We start from the raw sequence: 25,686 nt of genomic DNA, 5'->3' as shown, positions 1-25,686 counted from the left end.
TAATGTATTCATTTATAGTTTTTTTTTTTTTTCATAACCTTTGATAGTTTTTTATTTATTTATTTATTTATTATTTTACAGTTATAGTTCTTCAATGCAGATAATCCCCAGCCAAAGAGTCAAAATTCGCCACAACACCGGTTCAAATTTCATTGGCTAAGCAGTGTTTAGGTAAACTGATTCAAACGATTCGACTCAGTGAGTTGAATCAAAATCCCCACAAACTAATGTTTTGAGGTCGGCGAGTCACAATATGCAGTAGAGAGCACAGAGGAAACGACAGGACTGGACCATTCTGGCCATCAGAGCTCTTAGAGGGTGGTGATATGGACTGATAAAGCGATAATGAGCGGCTCAGAACAGTGTACTACTGTAAGAGCCCAAGAATCTGAGGAAAATACTAAACGAAGCGTTTCGCTTTACTTCTGCATAACACTTCAGAGTTCTTGCGGTTGCAGACGTTTAAGACGTGGACCGAAATGCTGCGTGGACGTAAAACACCCGTTATTTAAAGGTCTTTTAAATGTTGTAATGAGGTAATAAAAACATGAGTGAACTGAGGAGAAACGCTATCCGGAGGAAGTCAAAGCCGAAGCGGACAGTTGGCTCGCCGGTGAAGGAATGCCCGGGATCCGCAGGTGAGTGAAGCGGTCAGGTGAGAGCGGATAGTCGGCTTATGGGCTTATCCTCCTCATGCCAAACCTCCAAAACACTGGAAGCATTTGTTCCAGTGAAACAGTTAGCTACGTTGTCAGGCCGAACTTTGAGTGTTTCTACGCAGCTTAAAGAACACATTGAATGGTCATTTGTGGGAATATTTCCTTCGGTCCACCTGGTAATATAAGAAATGGCAACACGTGACAGTGACACTTCACACCACTGAAACCTGGCTGAAAATGCTTTTTAAAGCTTTTTAATGTGGGCGATATAACCAAAATTTTATGCAACGATGTGAATAATTTAAGTACTCTACTTTTCCAGCCCACTAAAAGCTGCGACAATTTTTTTTTTTTTTTTATTACATGTGAAGTTATGAACAACAAAATTATATATAATGTAGCCTATCGTCATCTCTATCAGTTCTTGATACCATGATTTACCTGCAAAATATTTGCATATTTGATTTATTGCATTCATATTTGATAAATATTTTTTAACATTCTGATAAACATATAGGCCTAGCCTATAAGTAAACAACACTGTGAAGTTGTGGAGGAGGTCCTCTTGGAATAAATAGTGCAGTGCTAGATCAAAATGAAAGCCATGAATCTGTTGATTAAATAATTATTTCGCAATACGGCTAAAAAAAATATGTCTTTTTATTTCTCAGTTTTAATATAAAACCAGCTCAGAAAATCTTTTCATGCTCAAGTTCATCATCGTGGGTTGCCTTAATCTCTGACAGCACACAAGAGATTTGGAAAAACGTGGAAAATGCATTGGAATACATGCCAAACTCCATTTTCTACCTTAGAAGAAAGCTCTGTTTGTACTGAAAGCTCAGAATATGAGCGTGAACATGTCCCAACTGGTTGTGTTACTGTGTTTGCAATAGTGACGTCTCATCTCTGACTCGGTATGAGCCAGCCTTCATAATTCTGTAGTTTAAGGATAAGGAATGCACAGGTGTACTGCTGTTATACTGCCCAGTCTATTAGATAGTTCAGATTTATTTAGTCAGTATGGGTTTATGAATAACAGCCTATAATGTCAATACCGCTCTCCATGGCACAGCACAGCCACTGATGTTAAAAAAGTCAATTGGTGCCATAGAGTCCAGTGTGTCTGTGACTGGATAAATGCCAATGCAGATTTTGTCTTTCAGTGACAGCAAAAGATTGCAGTTTGTTGGATAATGTTGCTTAGGAATTCGGTTTTAAGGTTTTCTTTTTGTGTTGTTTAAGTTGAGCAAAGAGTTAAAAAAAATCAACATGATTTATTTTCTCTATAATACAGTATTTATCCTTAAGGCCAGTCCAGAGATCTCTTGGTCTTATTAAAGAGGCTGCAGTAAAAGATCTTACCAGTCTTTACCAATCTTTGCCACTATCCTCCTATTTATATAAAATCACGTTCGTCAGTTTAATTTGATGCAGACACCAAAATTTGGTCTTATTTGGTCTTCTCTTTAAATATATTTCTTAGGCTTACTTTTTATATTCTTTGTAAACATTCTCACATCTTCTCAAAATCAGGCTCCCGGGGGTTTTGAATTCTTATGTTGTTATATTGTGCAGATTTGATTTTAATCAATTTCTGATGCATGTGGTGTCAAATATCCCATAGCTGTTATAAATTATATTCTTCCACTTCCTTAAAAGTAAAGTGTTTGGTAAATTGTTTTAGTTTAGTTTTCAACAAGAGAGATAAAAAAGAAAGTTAAGAAATCAAGATGAGGTTTAAGATCAAAAGTATTTCTTACTCTCTGAATCAGTCTCAAAATTATAAACAATAAATATAAATACATAATACAGTAATGATTGAAGCAATACTGAGCGGAAGAGCTAAATAAAGAAAGAAAGGGGAAAAAACACTGGCAGGAAAACAAAAATATTTTTTTTTTCTTGTGTTCTCTGTTTATTAATAAATCAGAAGCAAGGAAAGTGTGTACTTTTTTATGAACAAGTGTGTCTGCTTGCATTTGAAAATACCAATCATGCCTTAGCTTTCTTACAGCTTAATCTAAAGAAGTTATTGAGCTGCTCTCATATTCAGCTCATTTAAACAATAGACATAGTACATAAACAGGAAAAAGAACATGGACCCTTGGGAGCTATTTCCTGGAAAAAAGTTAGAAACTAGAGTGGAATGCTTTCCTCTTCAGACTTTTGGGATTTGAGTAAATTAACTATGTTTTGGAGTGACCACTAACACAAATATGTGTTGTTGTTAAAGTTAACTATTAATGTTCTGCAGTGCTTCACTGAACCCCGTGCTTCCTCTGTGACACTGAAGTCAATGTTTTAGGAGTCAGGTGAGCCAGACCTGTTGTCATAACATCATCATAAGAGCTTATCAGGCTTTATTTGGTTGTGATTGGTGTATTCTGCACCAGCAGGGTTGTAGTTTGTGATGTTTGAGAGAGAGGGGCTATAAATAACTCATGGATACACACCCTCCTTTATCCTCTAGTAAATATTTGAGGACATTGTAGGCCAGCCACATGAAATTAGACATAATTTCAACTATAACACTGGGATCTAGTCTAAAATAAATACAGTTATATCTGCAAGGAATTTGCATTAATGCTTAATCATAATGTATGTATAATATTATGTATGTATACTCTACAGAGCTTTTCAGTTTGTCTCAGTAATACAGACATGTAGAAACACCCAGCAGGTGGCAGTATAACACCAAAAAAAAAAAAAGGTTTCGCAACCTCTTAACTTTGTGTCCAGAACCTAATGGACATTTCTGAAGTTATTTCTAAATTGGAATTCAGGACTGCTTATGTGTTACTGTATTTTTTTTTTCTTTTTCTCAAAATGTCACATATCAAGTTTTCACTTGTATGTTAAAACTCATTTTATGAAACTGGACTTTCTCATCTTTTAAAAGTGCTAGGTAATTTATAGCTAATTTAGCACTTTTGAACTGTAGTGTATAGGAAAAATAATTTGATAGTTCATTTAAGATCATTTACTGAGCATTCACCTGAACAGGACTACCCAGAAAGTGTAGTTTTAACAAAGACAAATTTTGAAATAACTCTATATTTTCCATGTAAACGTTCAGGGGAAGAGGTGGGGTTAAGAGTTTGTTTACATTCATGGGAAGGTCCTCTAGGCAAGGTCAGCCCGAAGTGACGCACTTCCTGTCAGAGAGGGAAAATTCCTACTCAGGTTCTGATGACGGGAGGGTGAATTCCTATCTTGCCTATTGTGAAGAACACAATGCCCAGCAGACAGGGGTGTTGCAAGGTCTTGTGTTAGTCATATCATACAGTAGGTTGGTAATTGGATTAAAAAGATCTACGTCTGGTGGTGAGAAATAAGGAGCAGTGACATACTCTAAAGGGTGTAGGATTTTTAAATCCAACTCTCTGTAATTTCCTTCCTTTTATTTGTCTTCCTGACCATAGAGATTTCAAGACTTTCTAGATTATTGATTTCATCCTTGACTCAAGTCTCACCCAGTTCTGATCTCTGCTCTGTTTACCTATGAGAATTAGTGATAGTAATGGAGCTTTACATAACCCATCCCTCCACCCAGGGCAGTCCTGACCAAGCCCCTTTCCTCTTGATCAACTCAGCTGCTTCGCAAACACTGAAGATGACTGGCGTTTCCTGATTTTTGTCTGGAGTTTCCGTCCTTGGGCTGGAAGGATGGGGCAATATGTAGTTCGAGCATCATGCCTTGAACAGACTAGTTTTTTGGAGACTTTATGCACCAGAAGCCTCTTTCAACAACCTATTGTACAGTCTTGCAGAACTCAAGATTTAATGGAAAATCCTGTAATGGCAACATAGGCCAAACAACATGTATATTTCTCTAATTAATGTCAATGAATGAAGAAACATTGAAAAACTTGGGATCTTAACAGGATATAAGGATCCTTTTGCTTTTACGTAAAAAGATTTCTGCAAAAATCCTTCGTCTTTTATTAGGAAAACATTTGGAGATTGGTTTTGTAAATCGGACTGCTTTTTAGAGGTAAGCACAAGAGGGAATGAGAGAGGAAGCGGTGATACAGTGGATATTTTTGTCCATTCATCTACAGGAAGCCAGGTTTCACTTTCTCCCCCTTCTTTTTAGTGAGCCCTTTTTTGGAACCCCTGGATTCTTCCCTGCACTTCCATCAGTGTCTTTAACTCATTTTCTCTGTGTTGTAAAGTCTCACTGATGGACAGTGATGGATTGTCTGGGCTCTGGCCTCAGGAAAGCTCTCCTCCACCGCACTGCCTCCGGTAGGTGATCCAACGGTTCTCAGTTTAATGAGCTTCAACATGCCAACAATGAGACGTTTCACCGTGACTCTAGGAAAGAAAGTAGAGGTTGGTTGTCAGAGAATGGAGAGGAGGCTGTTGAACGAACTCTGATTCTCACCCAGTTGAGATCTAAAATTAATCTGTTGATGAGTAGGAAAGCTGCATTCATGTAATCACAAAACCGCATATCATGGGGAATGGATTAAGAAAAATGAAGCATCGTCGGAAGTATTGGTTTTGGCCAGCTAAAGGTAATGTTCAATTTCAGTAATTTTTAATGAATTGGTTGTCAACATAGTTTGGTGTTACTTTTGAAAAGTTTATATCTGTGTTAAAAGGATATTTCACAAAAAAAAAAATGAAAATGTATTTAATATTGTTCCAAAATGCAAAGAAGCATATTTTGAAAAATAACTTTCTTCTTCATCTTACATTATTTTGGACCCCACTGACATTCATTGAATGCACAAAACATTTAATCATTCTTTAAAATACCTTCTTTTGTCTTCTGCAGAAGAAAGTAAGACATACAGGTATTGAATGACATAAGAGTGATCTATTTTTAGGTGAACTATCTTTTTAAATTGCTGCATGTAAAGAAAGTGTGCCAGCTGTCTGGAGAAGTTTACTATCTGTACAGAAGGGTGGGTCAAAATGATTCACCATCAAACTCTGCCTAACACAGAGAGATTGTGAAAAAAGAAAAAAACTGAATAAAGCCACAGAACATGTCAAATTAAAATGTATATAATGTAATGTAAGGATTTAATTCAACACAAAATTAATTTTCTGCCCATTTTAATTAATGTATTTAACCGAACCCCCAACGGCTCCCCGGGCGCCGCAACATAAATGGCTGCCCACTGCTCCAGTAGTGTGTTCACGGTGTGTGTGTGTGTGTGTGTGTTCACTGCTGTGTGTGTGCACTTTGGATGGGTTAAATGCAGAGCACGAATTCTGAGTATGGGTCACCATACTTGGCTGTATGTCACGTCACTTATCTTGTCCCGCCCCTCTAAACTAACTCATAAACTTCTTTTCACTAATCTAAACCTCTGTTGATTTATGGGTGGCTGGGGGCCCATACATCAGGTGTCTAGTTAATTTTTTCAGCCATATTAAAGACAAAACATCCCCATGTGTGCAATAATAAACTACAGTAAATTTTTACAAATAAGGCTTAACATGACAAAGATACACACATTGTCTCAATTTGTGGTCACAGACGAGGAGTAAAAAATAGGAAGGTGGGTATTTATGTAGTTGTCAGACTTGATTGTCCTCAACGTCGTCATCAAGTGAACACTACTCACAGGCCCACTCACCGCTGTTGGCCACATAAACATCACCCTTTAAGTGTTTATGCACTACTGCCCTTTTTATGTAATAATTTTATCACTACCAGTATAGCACAGACTTGAATTTACAGGTCAGATATTTCTTTGCATAGTGGTAGAATGGTGGCACAGTATGTTAGACTGGTTATATGAGGATTGTGTCAAAAATCAGTTACCAACCCAAGCAGAAGAAAAGCACATGTCTCTTGAGATCTGGGAACCAGCACGCACAAGTCCTCCAACCGTTCTGCTTGGCAGGAACTACTGGCCCATTGTTTTGTGTGTTTACATTGTGTTGTGGGTCTGTAAAGGTCTGGTCATGGCCTTTTTAAAGAACCACAGTTTATTCTTTCACTCTCTATTCTGTTAGGAAGGAAGAGACTGTTAAATTTTTTTTTTTTTTTTTTTTACACTAATAAAATCAGAGATTTGCATATTGATTAATTAATGTAGGATCTAATAATCCTTGATAACTTTAGAGGGTTCTGGAAGTAAAAGGCACATTCATTTTTTCTCTTAAGAGAAAATGATTTTGAGCGATTTACTTATCAAAGACTGATCTACCATTACTGAGAAGTCCATTTAGTACTTCTAATATTATTTTCACCAGAACAAAGTGTTTAGTGTGTAAAGTAGGCTATTTAAGTATTTGTGAAGTATTACACGACCCACAAACCATAAAAAATGGTTCACCCAAAAATGAAAATTTGCACACCTTCAGGCCATCCAAGATGTAGATGCAATTGTTTCTTCATCAGAACAGATTTGGAGACTTGGAGAAAGCAATATTGTGGATTATTATGGACTCTGGTAGCAATGGTTTGAAGTCAAAAACATCTTAATACTGGATTTGTTTCTTACAAAAAGAGATTTTAACTTCACAAGATGTTAACTGATGGACTGAAGTCATGACTACATGTAGATTATTGTGATGTCTTTATCAGCTGTTTGGATTCTCATTCTGACGGCACCCATTCACTTCAGAGGATCCATTAATGGGCATGTAATCTAATGCTAAATTTTTCTAAATCTGTTCTTGGAGGGCCTGAGGGTGAGTAAATTTCAGCAAATTTTCATTTTCAGGTGAGCTTTTCCTTTAAGTTAGAGCCACCAATCAGAAGAGTGACTGTTACCATGGAAACTGAACTTTCCACTCATATAAATAAATCATTGTGAATTGTATAGTCTTGCTGCACTCTCAAACAACTTGTGTAGTATTGTATGTTTCTATATTTGTTTGTATTTGAATAGTTTGCAGCATAGTTGGTAAAAAATTTATAAATAAACTTGCAAAGTTATATGTTATACCATCATTGCTGATTCTATTACATCATCCCCAGTGGTTCCTGGGATTAATTGTTATTTTTCTTATAAAAGACATTTCTAGTCTTATAAGTCCTGGTTTTCAAATACCTTTTAGCTTTGAATCAAGTGTTGATTCATCTCAAAGTTGCTTGGCTTGACAAGACATAGTCTTTGGAGAAAATAAATGGATTCAAGGCTGTTTAAAACGGTTGATGATCAGTGTGCACTGCTGACATTGTTACAGTTGTTCAGCAGGTGGTTACAATGCTTTTACACGTGTGGTCAACCACAAATGCAAATGTTCTGCTGGAGGGAGGGCTGGTCTCTGCTTTTGAAAAACGTATTAAATTCTTTCATGCACCTGAATAATGAAATCACATCCTTCCCATACAGCTTCCGTTCATAGTTTCTGAGCTATGATAACACTCCACCTTCAGTTTGAGAGCTTCCTCCTCTTTTCCTTTTGCTATTTCACTTTCTCACAAACTCCTTTTCTCTCACCCCCCTTTAAACCTATATATATATATCTCATTTATTTTTAAGGAAGGTTTTTTTTGCAATCATTTTCTGTTATTTTTTGATATATATATATATATATATATATATATATATATATATATATATATATTTTTTTATATATATATATCTCATTTATTTTTAAGGAAGGTTTTTTTTGCAATCATTTTCTGTTATTTTTTGCATTTATATACTCGCTGTTACAGTATGGATTCTTTCACTTATTCTAATTATTTAACATTTATTTGTGTAGTTTATACATTTATTTTTTAATACTTAATTCTTATTTAATACTTATTACTGTTATATACTGTTTATAGGACTTTCAGTCAAAGCAAAAATATGAAAATAAACAAATGGGTCTGATTGTCCAGCAGGGGGCAGTGGTGCTTTGACACTCATGTACAGAAGCCTGTGAAGTCTGCAATAACTCACTCACTTACTGCTATTCACATAGTAACTATAAAAGAATGCTTCACAAAACACAGTGCCCAAAATAGGTGACAAGTATGTGCTGCTTTGTCTGTGTGTAGGCTAATTGTTCTCCAAGTGTGCAGTTTATTGTGTTTGTTTATTACACTATTTTTGAAAATATGAAAGATGAAAAAGGAGAGCTACATAGCGAGTGTCAGCACTGTTTTCCCTTCAAGTTTGACTATTAATATTAACTGAGCCAAGTTGGACAGCGATGAGGAACATTTTCGTCTGCTTTTAGGACTCACACCCAGACAAAACTGTCTGACAGGAAATCTGAACTAGCATGTTTGTGTTTTTATGCACGCTGAGATGGTGTTCTGGTTGTGCTATGAGTTTATAATAAGGACAGGAAGGGCTTTTTTGTCAGTAATAATGCACCCGTTTTAAGAACACATACACCCACACCTGCCCTAATTAAATGTGTAGTACAGTTTACAGATTCAGTGACTCAACTCAAGTCATTTCCTGCCTGTATAAATATCACAAACACACTAGATAGATGAAACGACAGATAAATGGATTGATTGGTTTAGTTGCATTTGATCTCTAAATGACTGAAAATACCAGTTTCATGACTTCCAAAATGCTATCCAAATGGACAGTCAACAGCGTTTAGCGAGAGTTATGATGTGATATTGATGGGTGCAGAATGTACTGCAAATGTGAAAGAGAGATATACTGTATTATATGGCCTTAAAAGCACTTTTTATTATAGTGTATATATATCTCTTTCATCTCCAGGGGTTTTCATATTGAGAAACACCAAACCTTCAGAGTTTCAGTTAAATCAATATTGGGCGGGTAAGCTAGCATTTCCTGCCAGATTTGACTCAAAAAAAAAAAAAAAAAAAAAAAAAAAAAAACCTGAAGTCCTTTCTCTCTATTTTTTTTTTACCTTGTTCTTCAGATAGGCCATTTACTCAGGTATAAACATGTTATTTGAACTTAAATACAAGATTTTATACAAATAATATAATATACATTTTATATAAAATATTTGAATATATTTTATTGTTACATAATTAAATATATTCAAAAAATTTGATTATTAAAATTCAATATATTTTGTATAGATTGATATTTTTTAGGGCTATTAAATATATAAGTACACTCAGTGTAGACTAAAGCCTGTCGACTATAAGAGCAGTATGTCAAAGCATCATTCAGAAGCGTCTATAAGGAATAATGGCAGTGTGAAAGACATGTCCTGAGGCTTTATTTACCACAAGTCATGTAGGGGGAGGAGAGGACGGAACATGTATTGATGGAAGGAGGAGATAAGGGCAGGAGTGTGAAGGAGCTGGGAGTGGGGGAGATGGGAAATGTGTTCGGTGCATTTGCTGTGATGTGACCTTAATAAAGTGTTGTTGTCCAAAGGCAAGAATGGTGGTGTTCATTTGTGTGTGAGGAGTAAGAAGTCAGACATGTGAATGAAAATAGAAAGAGACTACAAGAAGTGCGACTTGAAAGAGGTCAGGAGTGTTTGGCCTGACTGGCTGAATTAGCACGAGGGTTATCACACTGAGGCATATGACATAAATTATTTAGCGGTTTACAGTCAAGTGTTGAAGTATGATTGTGTGCGTGGACATTTTGAAGGCATTTTGGGAATTCAATCAGACTATTAGGGTCGGCTTTTCTGATTAGAATAAAGCAGAATAAATAACAAAAGAAAATTTAAACAAGAAGTAAAAAAAAAAACAGGAAGTAAATGACATATATTACCATGGTCTCAGGATGACTCTTGTATAGAGCAGTCTTTTAAAGGGGTCATATGATGCGATTTAAATTTTTCCTTTTTTCTTTGGAGTGTTACAAGCTCTTGGTGCATAAAGAAGGTCTGTAAAGTTGCAAAGACTAAAGTTTCAAATCCAAAGAGATATTCTTTATAAAAGTTAAGACTCGTCCACACCCCCCTGAAATGGCTCGTTCTAACCCCTACATCTCTACGTCACTATGTGGGAAGATTTTCATAACGCCGCCCAGATGTTCACGCAAAGAAAGAATGCGTACCTTTTATTCTCATTGTGGTATTGCTGTTGCTGCCACTGCCATGTCATATAGACGCTGTGTGTTTCACTGTGAAAGTGCAACTACTTTGTTTGGCCTTCCAAAAGAGGACGATATCTGCTTTGTCATGCCTGGAGCTGATCCGTGCTGGTCGCTGAGGAAATACCTCAACTTTCGTGGATCGCCATATCAGATCGCCGGAGTCCAGCCCGGGGTCGTCACATGTGGCGCTGCCATTCTCAAGCCCACCCGCCTCTGCTCACTCAAGCCGGCCGTGGCTCACTCTAGGCCTCCGGCCTCTGCTCACTCAAGGTGTGTGATGCTATTTCGTTGAGAAAGCGAAACTACTTTGTTTGGCATTCCAAAAGAAAACACGACTAAAAATTATGTTTATATCACGTTTTTAATAGGTTTTATGTTTATGTCTCTTCACTACGGCTGGACAGGGCATCACAATATGTTAAGAGACGTAACATTTCCGTCACTCGCTTGAGGTATTCGGCCAATCACAATGCACTGGATAGCTGGCCAATCAGAGCACACCATGCTTTTCAGACCGATGAGCCTTGAAAAATCAACATGTTTCAGAAGGCGGGGCATAGAGGAGAAACAATAATGTACAGTATGTGGAAAATAATGTGTTTATTTCTTAAACCCCATAAACATATTTCATTACACCAAATACACAAAATAATGTTCTTTTTAGCAGCAGCATATGACCCCTTTAAATAAAAATAAAAAAAAATAAAAAAGTATAAATTAAAAATAATTTGGTATCAGTCGGATGGTGTTGTAATTTTGATATGAATTATCCTTTATCCCTATAAAATTTAGCATGGAAATCTTTAAGTCAGTAACAGCACATTATATATATATATATATATATATATATATATATATATATATATATATATATATATATATATATATATATATATATATATATATTCACCCCTCTGCTGTATTACAGCGATACATGGATCCACACACAATTATTAGTTTAAAAAAATAACACACACAAATTCTTTGCATACTAAATTATACGTTTTCTTAAAAATCTTTTTTATTTTTTTTGTTCAGTAACTATAATGGTCATTATTAATTTCTTAAAATAAAATGGTATTGTTAAAAAGAAAACACAAAATACAATCACTCATGAACACCATATTTTGTGTTTGTAATAGCTTGATATTTTGATTATCTGCAAAGAGTGAAGATTCCTTATCCAATGTACTGTGGCCTTACCATAGTAACATAATACAATGGTATACTTTGATACACATACGGTGTATCTTGGCACTAAACTATGACCATATTCATATACCTTCGCATGGTACTTCAAGAATACCATGGTATGCACTTGGTACATGTCCAAAAACCCATAGTGAAGTGTTATATTTTCCTTACTGGCTTTATTTCATCATCTGAAAGTGTGAGAATATTGTAGGTGGCGACAGTGCCCTCCACCCCTTTCCCCTTCCCCCACAAATCACTGACTCATCTGTATTCCTCCTCAGTCTCCCATGTGGCCCTTTCCTTTCGTCACATGACCGGTGTGTGCCCTCCATTAGAATCAGCCTGATATTCGCCCCTCTGCTGAATTACAGCGATACATGGATCCAGTGACCCGACCAATCAGAGGAGAAAAGCTGGCATTCTCCAAATATCATACCCACTCATCAATATTCCTCTAGCTTTTTCTTTCGAGTCACACCCCACCCCTTTAATCCCAAACCCCCGACCCCCTGTTTGTTGGCCCACCCCTCCGGTAATACAATAGGGGTAATTGTCCAAGCAACACACACACATTGGCACATAAAGACGGACAGACAAGAGCGTGTGGCATTTCCCTGCCATATGCCGTCCCTCCTCTGGAATGTGATTATCCTCGGTGGAGAAAAAAACAGAGGCTGGGCGGAAAACACAGTGTGCAGGGGAAGCAAGAGAGGGGGAATAGAAGAAGGAGGAGGAGAAGCAGTAAAGCAAGTATTGAGACAGAGAGAGAGAGAGAGAGGAAGGATGGAGGATGCAGAATGCGTGGCGGCTCGACTAGAGAGGGAGAGTTCATGAGAGGGCTGTTCAGTCTGGCAGGATTCTTCAGATAAGGACGACGGAACTGAACTGAAGTGGAAATCTCCCACACAGGGCTGCCGTCTCCAATCCGCCAAAGACTCAGGTCTGTGATGTTTCTTCACATGTAGAGATCACCGTTACTTTGCACACAGATGGTCACATTCGAGAAGGGCTGTGGCTCTTGAAGCTCTTCAGGTTTGCCGCAGAAGACTGTATGGTTTAGTCTTGCAGCTAGTGTTGAATCGAAACCTGCTGTTTTGTATATTAGAGGATGTTAATGTGTGACATTTTTGTCTAGAGAGATGCATATTTAACTCTGCAGACACTGAAGCAGTGGCGTGTGACTGTAGGTGGGTGGATTTAAACAGTGCTTTTGTGTAAAACCTAGAGCAAAAACATATTTGAATAGAATTTTTTGTGCTCGAGTTATAGTGATGAGCAATCCTGGGGTGAATCAGCCACATAAATACGAACGCAGACACAGATGCAGAAACAGATGGATGTGGAAACAGGTCAGGGTGCTTCATGGAAGCAGGTGGAGATTTGTGTGTGTCTGTGTGTGTGTGAGATAGATGTGCGACTGGTATCCACACACCAGCAAACAGCACACAGCTATCAGATTAAGCAAAGAACTATCTCTTTACAGGATCTGGCAAGTGTTAAGGCTCATTAACTTGCTAAATAACACATACGTGGTAACCGTCACAGACGGCTAAGACATACTTTACCACCTTGGTTTAAGCGCTTTACATCAATCTCTCTGTGTCTCTTTGGTGTCTATCCTAAATAGACATAAGTTGGGTAAAAAGAGACAACTTTTACACAACTGGTCAAAGGTTTGGAATATTTAAGGTTTTTTTAATGTTTTTCAAAGAAGTTTCTTATGCTCATCAAGGCTGCATTTATTTCATTAAAAACAGTAAAATAAGTAATATTACAATTGAAAATAACTGTTTTCTATTTAAATATGTGTTCAAATGTTATTTATGATGGCAAAGCTGTTTTTTGCAGCCATTACTCAGTCTTCAGTGTCACATGATCCTTCAGAAATCATCTAATATGCTGATTTGGTTATTAATAGTTATTACTGGTGCTCAGTTATTAATAATGGTCATTATTATTGTCAATGTTTTTGAATAGTAGTGTATCCTGTTTTCCTCAAAAATATTATTAATAAGAAGAAGAAATGTTTCTTGAGCACCAAATCAGCCTATTAGAATTATTTCTGAAGGATCATGTGACACTGAAGACTGGAGTAATGATGCTGAAAATTCTGCTTTGCCATCACAGAAATGAATTACATTTTAAAATGTATTAATATAGACAGGTATTTTAAATTACATTTTTTGATTATGCAGCCATGGTGAGCTTAAGTTTTTAATTATTAAAAACTTTTGACCAATAGTTTATGTTTTACACAATTATAGAGCTATGATATTTTGGTCTTGATTAAAAATATTTTTTCCATATTGAGATTTTTTTCTTATAGGCAATTCGGAGCTCAATTATTATTGAGATCACTTTTGAAATTCTAGGTGACCTTTTACAGCAAAAGTCTTCAGTTGCCCTCTCTAATGCTATTTTGTGTAGGAGAAACAATTGACACTAATGCGGTCTCATTTGTCATTTTTCTCACCTAAGCGTGGTGGCGTCGCTCTACACAGTCTTGGTTGTGTCTATAAATGATGACCTCACTGCCACCCACACCGTCTCGTACTGAGAACAGGTGCACAGAAATGTTTTATTATCTGCTTCTCACTGTTGAACATGTGACTGCTTTCAGTTGTGATGTTAATCATGCATACACGCAAGAAGCAAAAAGCAGAACTGTGCTGCAGGAATATTGCATGAAATCAAGCTCAAAAACACAGAAGAGAGGCTCATAACTGATCAAGGGTCACATGATTATGTGTGGAGCGCAGTCAGCATGCTGACAATTCAAAGACAGACACAGTCTAAGATTATGAGTCATTTCTTGATTGTCATTAGTACCAAACTTAGTTTTGTCAAACTTAGTTGTGAAAGTGTAGCATCCATTAATTTCCTGCTATACTTTTTTTTAAGGCCCATAAGAAAAATTTTACACATTCCCATAGTTCTGTTCACTTTGGGACTGGAGAGATGAAAGCTGCAAAAGTGGGTTGGTTTGTTGATATTGTTACACATTTAGACTTCAGTCTCATCAGTCTCTTACCCAGAAGCTTTTATCAATGCCTGTAATTATTCTCTAGTCACCAACATTCAGCACATTCATGCACACATAACATTTTGTAGATGGCACATTGAGGAAATAGTTGTATCCTTTTTAATTTTACTGCAGTTTGTTTCATTTATTTTTTTCTCTGGAGGTATTGGTAGCATGGTGCATCAACTATGATGTTTATAGTGTCAGTGCTGTTTTTGAATGGACATTTGTCAGTGTCCTGCTCACATTGGCTGAGAAACCGGTTTTGTGACCAGTGAGGGGAGGGAGTGAGACAGCCACAGGAAGGACAAAAAAATTGCAGCTGCTAGTTATGAGTGACACTTTTAAGGTGAGTTGCATTTCTCCGTTGTTTAGCGTATTGTTGTTGCTTAAAATGGAGAAACATCTTAAAACGCAGACGCAGACCAAGACGCACTGGAGAACCATGAGCAGAGCAGGTATTTTTCTCATTTTAGTGCATTCTCTTATGCATTAAATCTCATGTTGTACTCACGATATGTAACACCTGTGCAAGTTTCACAGTCAGGTAGAGAGATGCTTTTTATCTAAATCTTCTTGCAAATTTTTTTGCATAACAATACACAAAATTCATCAGATTATTGATATATCTTTGGACAATTTGCTGTAAATTCAAGTGTGTATGAACATATATATTTGCAATTCATGAACATATATATAATTTAATTTAAGCTAATAAAAAAAAAATCATTGTACTTTTCATTTTAATGTAATACAAAAATAAGCTATACTGAGAATAATGACAATATGCAAAAGTTTAAATTTTTGGGTGAAATATGACCTGCACAAGTTAGAAGCTGCATTTGGTGGTTATTAGTATTGCCTTTATTGATATTAATTATTACTACAATAAAGCTGTGGTAAACTGTATTAATCCCTAGTATCATCAAAAAAGCTTTTTATACTTGGTAGAATCTGGTTGCTATATTTGTAAGCTAGCTTTGTTTATCGTGTCAATATTAAATCAATGTTCAAGCACTTTGGAGCCCAGTTTGTAAATGCCAGATTAATGTGATGAACCATCGCTTTTATGCATCATCGTAATTCAGTTTAGTGTTCTGTTTGTTCTCTTAGTTGGTTACAAATACATTAAATGAATGTGCACATACTGAAAACTGATTAAGGGAACCATTTATTCTAGCATCGACCAGATTCATAATTCACTGCCTATTGAAAACCACAATATTTACAATTATAATGGCCACTCGACTGTGAACATGATTCATGGCACATCTACTCTAATGCTCTAACAAGAGCATGTAATTTAGCATAAATGCTAAATTACATGCTACACAGGATCACAAATAACCTCATAAAACATGTCATCGCTATTTTTCTTTTGTGTTCAGATGAAAGATGGCTGTATTTTGTGTTTCTAACCAAGCAAACGGATTAAACATGGAAATATCTATACATGGTTTTCCAGCATCCCAGTAACCCACTTTAAAGTTTGTTTAGACTCTGTCTTTGATAGCTCAAAAAGGTTTTATATAGGGTCCCACCAGCCCCCTCTTTCATCTTCGTTAAAGTTTCTTTGTTGTGGTTGTTGTGTTAGCTTACAGAATGCGATTTTTTGTAAAGCTGCTATTAAAAATGGCTATTACAGTATGTGAGCATGTGTGCACGTTTGAGTGTGTGGGGGACACCAGATCATTCTGTCACAAGGGCTCCAGATGGTACGAGGAAAGTGCCTTGCTTTAATCTCACGCCCAGGATAAAGCACAAGCATGCACCCTGTACCACTTAAAAATGTAACTTACTATAAACTTGTTTCACTGTACGTTGAACTGACTGACTGTTTTTGTCACATTCTCTGTTTACTTTATTCAGTAAGTCATCCATCTTTAATCACTGCATTTTGTTTCTCTTTACTTCCCCATTCTCTTTAGTTTTCACTCAGTAGTATAACGTTATTATTGTGGTCTTATATTTTCAGCACATCACTGTGCCTTCATGCACACGTGTGTACAGTTGGCTACCACATGGCTCTTGTTTACTGATTGGCTTTCATCTTTTATATACGTTAGAAATAGAGTACAGTAACACAGCTCTCACATGCCCTAGATATTACAGCAGAATTAATTACTGGCGAGTCTCTGGGGATTAACTTTCCTTTGTTTTGCTACAAATGCTGGATTAATGTTCTCTCATCCTCTCTATTCACACACAGACCTTCTGCTCCTTCTGCTGTTTTTATCATTCAGAAGACATTTATATACTTTAATTCTTCTGCAGTCATACTATTACACATAATACAGTTTTATCTTTGCACTTTTAAGGTAAAAATTATAGTTTGCATACAGATTATGTTTATTTATTTATTTTGCATTGTTTATGTGCATAATTTTAAGGTACCAGCTTCATATACATTATAGCGTTTCATGTAATTAAAACATGTTTATTTTATTTATTTATTAAGTTTATATTGTGTCTACATTTGGCACTAAGATTTGCCGATCTCTTCCTGTTCTTTTTTTTTAGCCCCTCCCACATGTTTCTCAGTATCTCTGTCCCCCTCAGTTTCCATCTCTATCTACATAATTTAGGATCATGAAAGTACCTCAAAATGGTACCTCAAAAACTACCAAAAAAGCACTTGGAATAAAACTACCTAATGTTTCTCTTGGCATCTTTCAGATAAAGCCAGTAATCCCAGCTGCTTTCCCTCCAAACAATCTGAAGAAGAGGAAACTTGTGTTGGGGTGAAGATTGCACAGAACAAAGGTGAGCAATAACTCTCCTTTCCTCTGCTCCCTAATCTGTCTATTCCTTTCTCTTTTCACTAAGATTTCTAGCTCGGATCCTTGGGAGTTAAGGATTATATTTATTGTAGTTGTTGATGCATGAATTGTGTGTCAGATCGAATCTTTTTTAAAAACCTGTAGCTGCAAGCAGTTTGATTTATGATCTGCTGTAAGAGATAAGAGACACTTTTATATGTTATGTAATAGTTTTAAGGTTTATGGGAATGAATAGGCGTGACTGTGCCACACTTACTGTACAGTGAGGTCGTTTCTGTTTTCTCTGCATTCTGCATTCTTTTGTTTCTCTTAATGGAAGGAGTTAACATGGAGAATAATTTGAATAATTTTGTAGTTATATCAAACCATATTTGATGTTTAATGTACAACGCATAACGCCACAAGAATAGAAACCATGCGATCTACAAAATAATATTTTTGCTTATTGCTTTTAAAACTGAAAAACTTAGATTTACATGGAAGAAATTAATTTCAAAAACAAGGTTACATATTGTGCTGTGAGTGTCTGTAGATCCTTGTGTAAACAAAGGCCCCGTCACCTTCACGAAGTTTGCTTTCCTTTTGTCAGATTAACTAGAAAGCTTTTGTTCTCCAGACAGTATATGGGAATACAAATGGAGGCCTATGGTGACATGAAATTACAGTAGTTGTGCTGGTCAGACTTGTTTAAAGGAATACTTCACCCCAAAATGAAAATTTTGTCATTAATCACTTACCCCCATGTCGTTCCAAACAAGTAAAAGCTCCTCCGTTCGTCTTCGGAACACAGTTTAAGATATTTTGGATGAAAACCTGGAGGCCTGAGACTGTCCCATAGACTGCCAAATAAATAACAGTGTCAAGCTCCATAAAAGGTATGAAAGTCATCATCAGAATACTCCATCTGCCATCAGACAAGCAATCTGGGTTATATGAAGCGACGGGAACACTTTTTGTAAGCGAAGAAAACAAAAATAACGACTTTATTCAATAATTCCTTTGTCCACAGTCTCCTCTGTGTCTCTCCATATCACTGTATGCTGTGTATGATCTTCTGTATCATCCGCGCCACAAGGATGCGCTGTTTTCTTTCAAATCAAAGCTAAATACACGTAGAAACCTGTCAACAGAGGAGACTGTTGACAAAGAAATTATTGAATAAAGTCATTATTTTTGTTTTCTCTGGCTTACAAAATGTGTTCCCATCGCTTCGTATAACCCAGATTGCATGTCTGATGTCAGATGGAGTATTCTGGCGAAGACTTTTCGTACCTTTTATGGACCTTGACTCTGTTATTTATTTGGCAGGCTATGGGACAGTCTCAAGCCTCCAGGTTTTCATACAAAATATCTTAAGTTGTGTTCTGAAGACGAACGGAGCTTTTACAGGTTTGGAACGACATGGGGGTAAGTGATTAATGACAAAATGTTCATTTTGGGGTGGAGTATCTCTGTAAGGGGAGACAGGAACGCTGTACTGAGCTTACTGTAATTGTGGACTCATGATAATGCCAAATGTAAGCGATATCACTGAGCTGATTGCATGAGAGCTTTAGCTTTATGTGATCTTTATAACTAGGAGGTTAATGGTGTGGTTTTGGTCTTGAGTATTTGACATATAGTGGTTGAGTGTTTTTTTTTTTGTTGTTGTTGTTTGTTTTTTGCTTATATACTTTGTGTATAGTATTTTGAACCATCACATACCTTAAATAGATTACATTTAGGCTACCGTTAAAAAGTTTGGGGTTAGTAAGATGGGGTTTTTGTTTGTTTGTTTGTTTGTTTTTTAAAGAAATTCATATTTTTATTCAGCAAGGATGTATTTAATTGATCAAAAGTATGTTAGAAAATGCAGGATCCAAAAAAAAAAAAATCCCACCTGATCTTTACATCATAGTTTATACACTGACAGCTCTTGAGTGATTGTTGTAGATACTGTTGCTATGGCAAGTTGATGTTCAGATGTCATGTCAGTGAGCATCCAAAGAGGAAATACTAGAAGTATTGGATCACCGGAATCACCAGAAGTGATCCAAGCAGCAAAGCAGAAAATTTTACTTCATTACCTACATACAACAGAAAGAGCATCAGTATTTACACAAATGTCAGGTTTGAGATGAGTTGTGGCTATCTGGGATTTGTCAAAAAGGTTGTACAACTCCATTGAAAATAAGATTAAAGTAAGTCAGATCTGCAGTGGAATCTGGTAAACAGTTTAATAAACTTGTAAGGTGTGGCAGAACGGTGCATGCAGTTTACATGTTAAAGACTACTTGTGTGTGTCCATTTATTATATCTCACCCTTGAATGATTGTCATTCAATCTGTGCCTCTCAAGTGAGAGCTCCATTTAATTTTAGCCTGTTTATCCTGAGTGCATTGGAATTTTCCTCTCAATATTTTGTAACATGAGAGTGTTTGTGTGCCACTAAGACAAGAGGGTTTGGAATGAGACTGATGCTGCTCAGGGCTATTGAAGGGGCACCATATACCTTGGTCAGGGTTCCGCCATATTAAATTTTTTACCGGAATGAAAATGAGGTTGTGAGAGATAGAAGTACAATGCATTTAATGAATTGTACTGCTTTTTAACAACATGCCAATTGTTCAGCTAATGAAACTTTCCAGAAAACTTACAGTAGACAAAAACTCTACAGAGAAGTTTTAAAAATGACGTCTGTTGACCTTTTCACAGTGCAGGCTATTATAAAGAAAGACTATCTCACACAGCCTAGTTTTCTTCAATATAAAATTCAGTGTCATCCACTGTGACTAAGCTCTGTTGCATTTTTTTCTCATTTAGCCTATGCCGTCAAGTTATTTCATCACATGCCTTACTCTTACAGTCAAACTCCGATTCCCACTCCATTCAGAAATGCAGCAATATTCACACTGGATTGTGCTCTGAAGGTTTTAATGTGATAGTTCGTGCAAGAATGAGAATTTTGTCATCATTTACTCACCCTAACCTAACCTTCTCTAGAACATAAAAGGAGAATTTTTAAAGAATGGCTTTTCAATGCAACAAAATATATTTATATTTTTTATTTTATATTTGATTTATATTTGTGTAATTTTATTTTACGTTTAATATATTTATTATTTTATTTATATATATATATATATATATATATATATATATATATATATATATATATATATATATATATATATATATATATATATATATATATATATATATATATATATTATTTTGTTTTATTTTTTATGACAATGTTGGACAATCATGAAACAGAGAAATAATTTTAAACCGAAATGAAGAAATTATTATTTTATTTGCCCTTTATCTCATTACCTGAAATCATTTTCATATGAGAATGTATTATTCATTTATTTATTATTTTAAGGTGGTCATTAACACACAGCACTATGTACATTGTAAAATCTAGTGGATTTTATGCACAATGAATGTAAGTGTGTGCGTGCGTGCGTGTGTGTGTGTGTGTGTGTGTGTGTGTGTTTGGAGCGAGGGAGGGGCTGTTTCCTCGTGCCTTTGTGGCAGAGTTTCAGTCAGTCTGAAGTTTATAGAGGACCGGAAGGCTTGAATGCTGAAAACTTCTGTTTTATTTCTCGTTGTCCTGGGATTATTTGGCCTCATTTTAACGGACAGAAGGTAAGGTTACTTTGCCTTGACAATGATCACGTGTCTTACCCCTGCTAGTAGCTACTGTTTTCATTGGTTAACATGGTCTGTTTAGATGTTGTGACAGTATAATCTTAGTAACAGCACATTAGTGGAGGAAGCTGGAAGAGCTTTTGTGTATCTTCACACAAATTTGTTATTCTTTCGTCTCTGTGAGAGTGGTTCTTATGATATTTTGATATTTTAAGAATCTGCTTCAGATTACTCCTACATAGAGATGTCAGTCTCAGACATTTGGTCCCCTGTCTGCTATATTTTAGATTTTTTTTAATGGATTTGTTTGCCAACATAACAGAACACGTTCAAGCAGTTCACATGTTTCAGACTTGTCAGTTTGCTTTTTTTTGTCTGGCACCATTGCATGGGAATGAAAATGCATTTTGCGCATATGTTCATTACTAACTTCCTTGACATTTATTTATTGCCTGTCTGTGTTCCTCTGTTGCATGACAAGCTCTGAAAATGTTTGCTAACTACTTCTGCTCCTTATGGTCAGTTCCCATCTCCGTTTGCAAACTAAATGAGCTGTTCTTATCTGTTCTGTATTGGTTGGTACTTTCCCACAAGGTTTTTATTGATAGTACAGTACAAAAATGCAGCCCTATTCAAACATACGTTATGGTGGGTTTCCCATAAACTGGAAATTAACTATTCAAATTACGGTTGATTTATTATGTTGCAACTAATTTAATGCGTCAAATTTCCATGTAAAGAAATGTAAACACATCTGGAATGTTTTTTAGTGACCAAAGGCTAGACATTTTCTTTTTTTTTTTTTTTTTTTTTTTTGTTTGTTACTGGAACAAACTGCTGTTATTAAACTCAGATGTTGATTTTTTTAAGCCATTATCTTGAACCAGGCTCTCTGTATATGCCAGGTCAAACCACAGACTTTTTTTCCCCCTTTCTATACTTAGCCAGGAATGCCAAAGTTGGCACACGCCTGTGTTTTAGACTCGGAATGCGGAACATTTGTGCTTTTTCCCATGCAAACATTTTAGCAGCAATTATCATAATAGTTTACATTCACTAGACCACACATGGTTTGACATCAACCTGGCTCACTTTTCTACACATTATAGCTGCAAAAACTCAGCGACACATTTCTAATAGATCTGCATGCAGGTGTTTCTCTGTTATGATGTGGACATTTCAATTTCATCTGCTTTCCCAGACAGAAAATTTTGAGAAGTGGTTGCCATGGTAACTCAGAGGCCAGTTATCAAGTGCATTATTCACCTGAGGATGCTTTTGTTGTTTTGTTTGTTTACAGTATGCTTGCATAAACACACTGAGGTAGACAATAGCCACGTTCACACATCAATGCAATTTTTTCACGCATAATTGCTGAACTGACTTTTCCGGTAAATCTACTGCATCTGCAGCAGCTTTTCAGTCTTTTATTCGTATAACGTTCACACATCAGCACCAAAATTTAGTTACAATTCTGTTGCTATTTGCTGGAATTGGCCGTTAAACACTTTCAATGGAAAAGTCATTTGTATAAAATTTTAAAATACTAGTAATTTGTCTTGTGTGAGATAACATATAACATAAAACATAACTGACAGAGCCAGAGTTTCAGTGAGACATCTCTTCCAGTAATCTGTCGAATAATTTCTTGATCTGCTCAAAGGAGAATAGCTCTTCATTTCAGCATCTATCCAGTTTGATGACATTTCTTTCCGCAGCATAGATAATTATAATTTTCGAGTGCTGTGTTACAGGTTACAACTAAATAGTCTGGAGTAACTGCGTCAACATACTTCTTACGTTAGAGTCAGTCGTCAAACCTTGTATTTGTACATTGTTTTTCACACATAGCCTCAGAACTTTTCCGGCAATGTTGCAACTTCTTCATTTTATTAACAGCCCCCGTCACACTTGACCTCTAAATAGAAAAATGTTGATGAATGTACAGATAAGACTGAATGTGTGAAAGCACTTAATGTTAGACAGAATTAAATACCAACAATTTCTGTTGTATTTTGATGCTTAGTAAGAAAGTACTGTCATTTTCTCTTTTGTCCAACTTTTATGCTTTTTTTCTTATTATTTAATTGTATATATTAATGCAAACCTAATTTTAGTGGAAATGTTAGTGGTGCTTGCCCTGCAAAATTCCCTGTCGTTAGGGATGTAATGATTCACTCAACTCACGATTCGATTTGATTCATGATTTTTATTTTTAAACAAAATGATATTTAAGACAAATTATGAATTAAATGTGTCATTTTATTATTGCTTGGACAAAATGCTGTACATTTCTTTGTGAAATTATAATATAGCTATAATGTACTAATATAGCACTTGCATATAATTGCTCTTTTGTTGGTTTTGATTGCTTCAATTGTTTTCATTTGTACGTAGCTTTGGATAAAAGCTTCTGCTAAATGGCAAAATTTAAATAGAATGTAAATGTAAATAACAAAACTAAAATGACATTTTAAAACAAGCCCCAAATCAAATAAATAAGTAACACAAATGAAATAAATCTCTTCATATAAACAAAATAAGGCTTTGTCTGTGCTAGAGGCAACCACTGCATTTTAATCATGATCCAAACAAAGATGCTGGATACATGCAACATGAGCAGTTTTTAATTTAAATTAAATTGTATAATTTATAAATTTAGAAGCAAAAACAAAATGGTTTGACTTCAGTCTTGTGAAACTATACATAAAAATATCTGCATGAAACCGAATGAGACGCAGATTCACTCTCTGCCAGCAGGTAGCGCTTAAAGCTTTTCCTTGGTTTCTAAACGAAGCAGCGCTGCACTAAAAGTTAAATTAAGTTTATTGAAGTTTAATATGCATTATACAGAGGCAAGATGAAAAGAAAAAGTACCATCTAAACTTTTCTTAAGACTGTAAGTTCCCCTCAGACGTATCGCGAATGAATCGCGATTTGTTTAGCATCTCAACCGATTTGAATCGTCACACATTTAAATCGATTTTCATCCGGCTCACAGTTAATCCTTACATCCCTACCTGTCACAGTGCTACAGTGATGTTGATGGTTTCTAGAGGGTTGTGAATGGTTGCTAGGTGTTTGCCTGGGTCAGAGTTTAATACATAAGTTCCAGGAGTTTGTTCAAATACAGAAAAAGTTATTACGTACACACAGGCAATAAATACGAATTCATTTTAAGTGTTAAATGATCTTGAGGATATTACAAAAATATTTATTTTAGAGACTGAAAATTTCTGATATCTGTGAAATGCAGGCATTTAGAAGCATTCTCTGGTCCATAAAAGAAAGCTTGTTTCAATCCTGGCCACAAACTGAGCCAAAACTGAGCTGAATGGGCCAATCACACATGACGCTGTCCTTAAATCATCACCACCACCACCACCATATATTTACTTCTAGCACAACAGCATCATTCATCCTCAGCAAGGAAAGTCCCATGCTGCCTATTGGCCTAAGATGTTTGCAGTGAAGAAAAGGGGGCCAGATGAAGCTGGGAAGGCAATAGAAAGCCTCTCTTTGTGCTCCCTAATGCATTAACATCCCCATGCTTTAATTTAACAAGAAATCATTTGCATGAGTGCCTGTAACAAGAGGGTTTACGGGGGAAAGCGACAGACTTGTGTGTCCTGTTCATTGCACACAAATAAGGAATGGTCCATTGGTGTGGACGCTAATATAATTATATTTATTTTTATAGCTATCGTTCTTGTTGTGAATACGCCTTGACTCTGTTGTGAGGTAAATATAGTATGTGCAGTGGTCAAACAGGATGAATAACCTGAAAAAGGAACCTAAACCAGGATTGCACCTACACTTCATGTGTTACGACTTTTTTATCTTGTCTGCAAACTTTATGCATTTGTTTTATTTCATGTTGTATGGTAGAGCACAGTCCTTTTAGAGGAAAGTCACTTCGTTCAGTGGCTGTGTTTGCAGCTCTGCTGTGCCTAACTAATTGGGGAAATATCAAATGTCAAAAACTGCTTGCCAAACTCAAATTTAAATATTTCAAATCAGCAACAAAACCTGACATGAACTGTCCCATAAATGTTCATTAAGTTCAAATATAGTTAAAAATCATATATTTCAGGTTGGTATAAAGCCGATCCACATGAATAGTCGAAAAGCGTGCGTTTCAGAACTTTGACTGTTTGGGCTGCATCTATGCAGGTGTAGTGATGCAATGACTTTACCAATTGGCAATTGGCTATTAAGAAAGCAGGACTTATTCCACTGTATTGTGTGCTGCAGTTTCTCCCATTCTTACTAATATGAGTGAACAGTACAGTATAGGTTAATGCGAGTGAAATTCAAAATTAACCCTGTTTACTTCCTCAATACACATTCCTCATCTTATTGTGAATGAATTATTGGTGCGTGGTCTTTTCAAAAAAAAAAACAAAAAAAATAAAGTTTTGTTATATTTAATCATC

The 25,686-nt window shown here is 36.0% G+C and overlaps 1 protein-coding gene across 5 annotated transcripts in view; it reads left to right on the top strand.

Moving 5' to 3' along the window:
• Positions 1 to 238: 238 nt before the first annotated feature.
• The window catches only part of LOC109104912 (FYVE, RhoGEF and PH domain-containing protein 4-like), a 43,272-nt gene continuing 17,824 nt past the window's right edge, over positions 239 to 25,686 (top strand). The window contains exons 1-2 of one of the 5 annotated variants that reach the window (XM_042775512.1): positions 239 to 638; positions 17,511 to 17,597. In XM_042775512.1, the coding sequence (XP_042631446.1) occupies positions 548 to 638; positions 17,511 to 17,597 (178 nt within the window). In that variant the 5' untranslated portion in view covers positions 239 to 547. Of the gene's footprint in view, positions 639 to 4,074; positions 5,183 to 12,380; positions 12,753 to 14,783; positions 15,293 to 17,510; positions 17,598 to 21,115; positions 21,248 to 25,686 lie in introns of those variants that run through there. The other 4 variants (XM_042775513.1, XM_042775514.1, XM_042775511.1 and 1 more) reach the window with 4 other exon arrangements.

This window comes from Cyprinus carpio, chromosome A18 (assembly GCF_018340385.1).
Source record: "Cyprinus carpio isolate SPL01 chromosome A18, ASM1834038v1, whole genome shotgun sequence".
Lineage (NCBI taxonomy): Eukaryota > Metazoa > Chordata > Actinopteri > Cypriniformes > Cyprinidae > Cyprinus > Cyprinus carpio.
The sequence above is the reverse complement of the archived record's forward strand: the minus strand, read 5'-3'. Positions and strand labels throughout refer to the sequence as shown.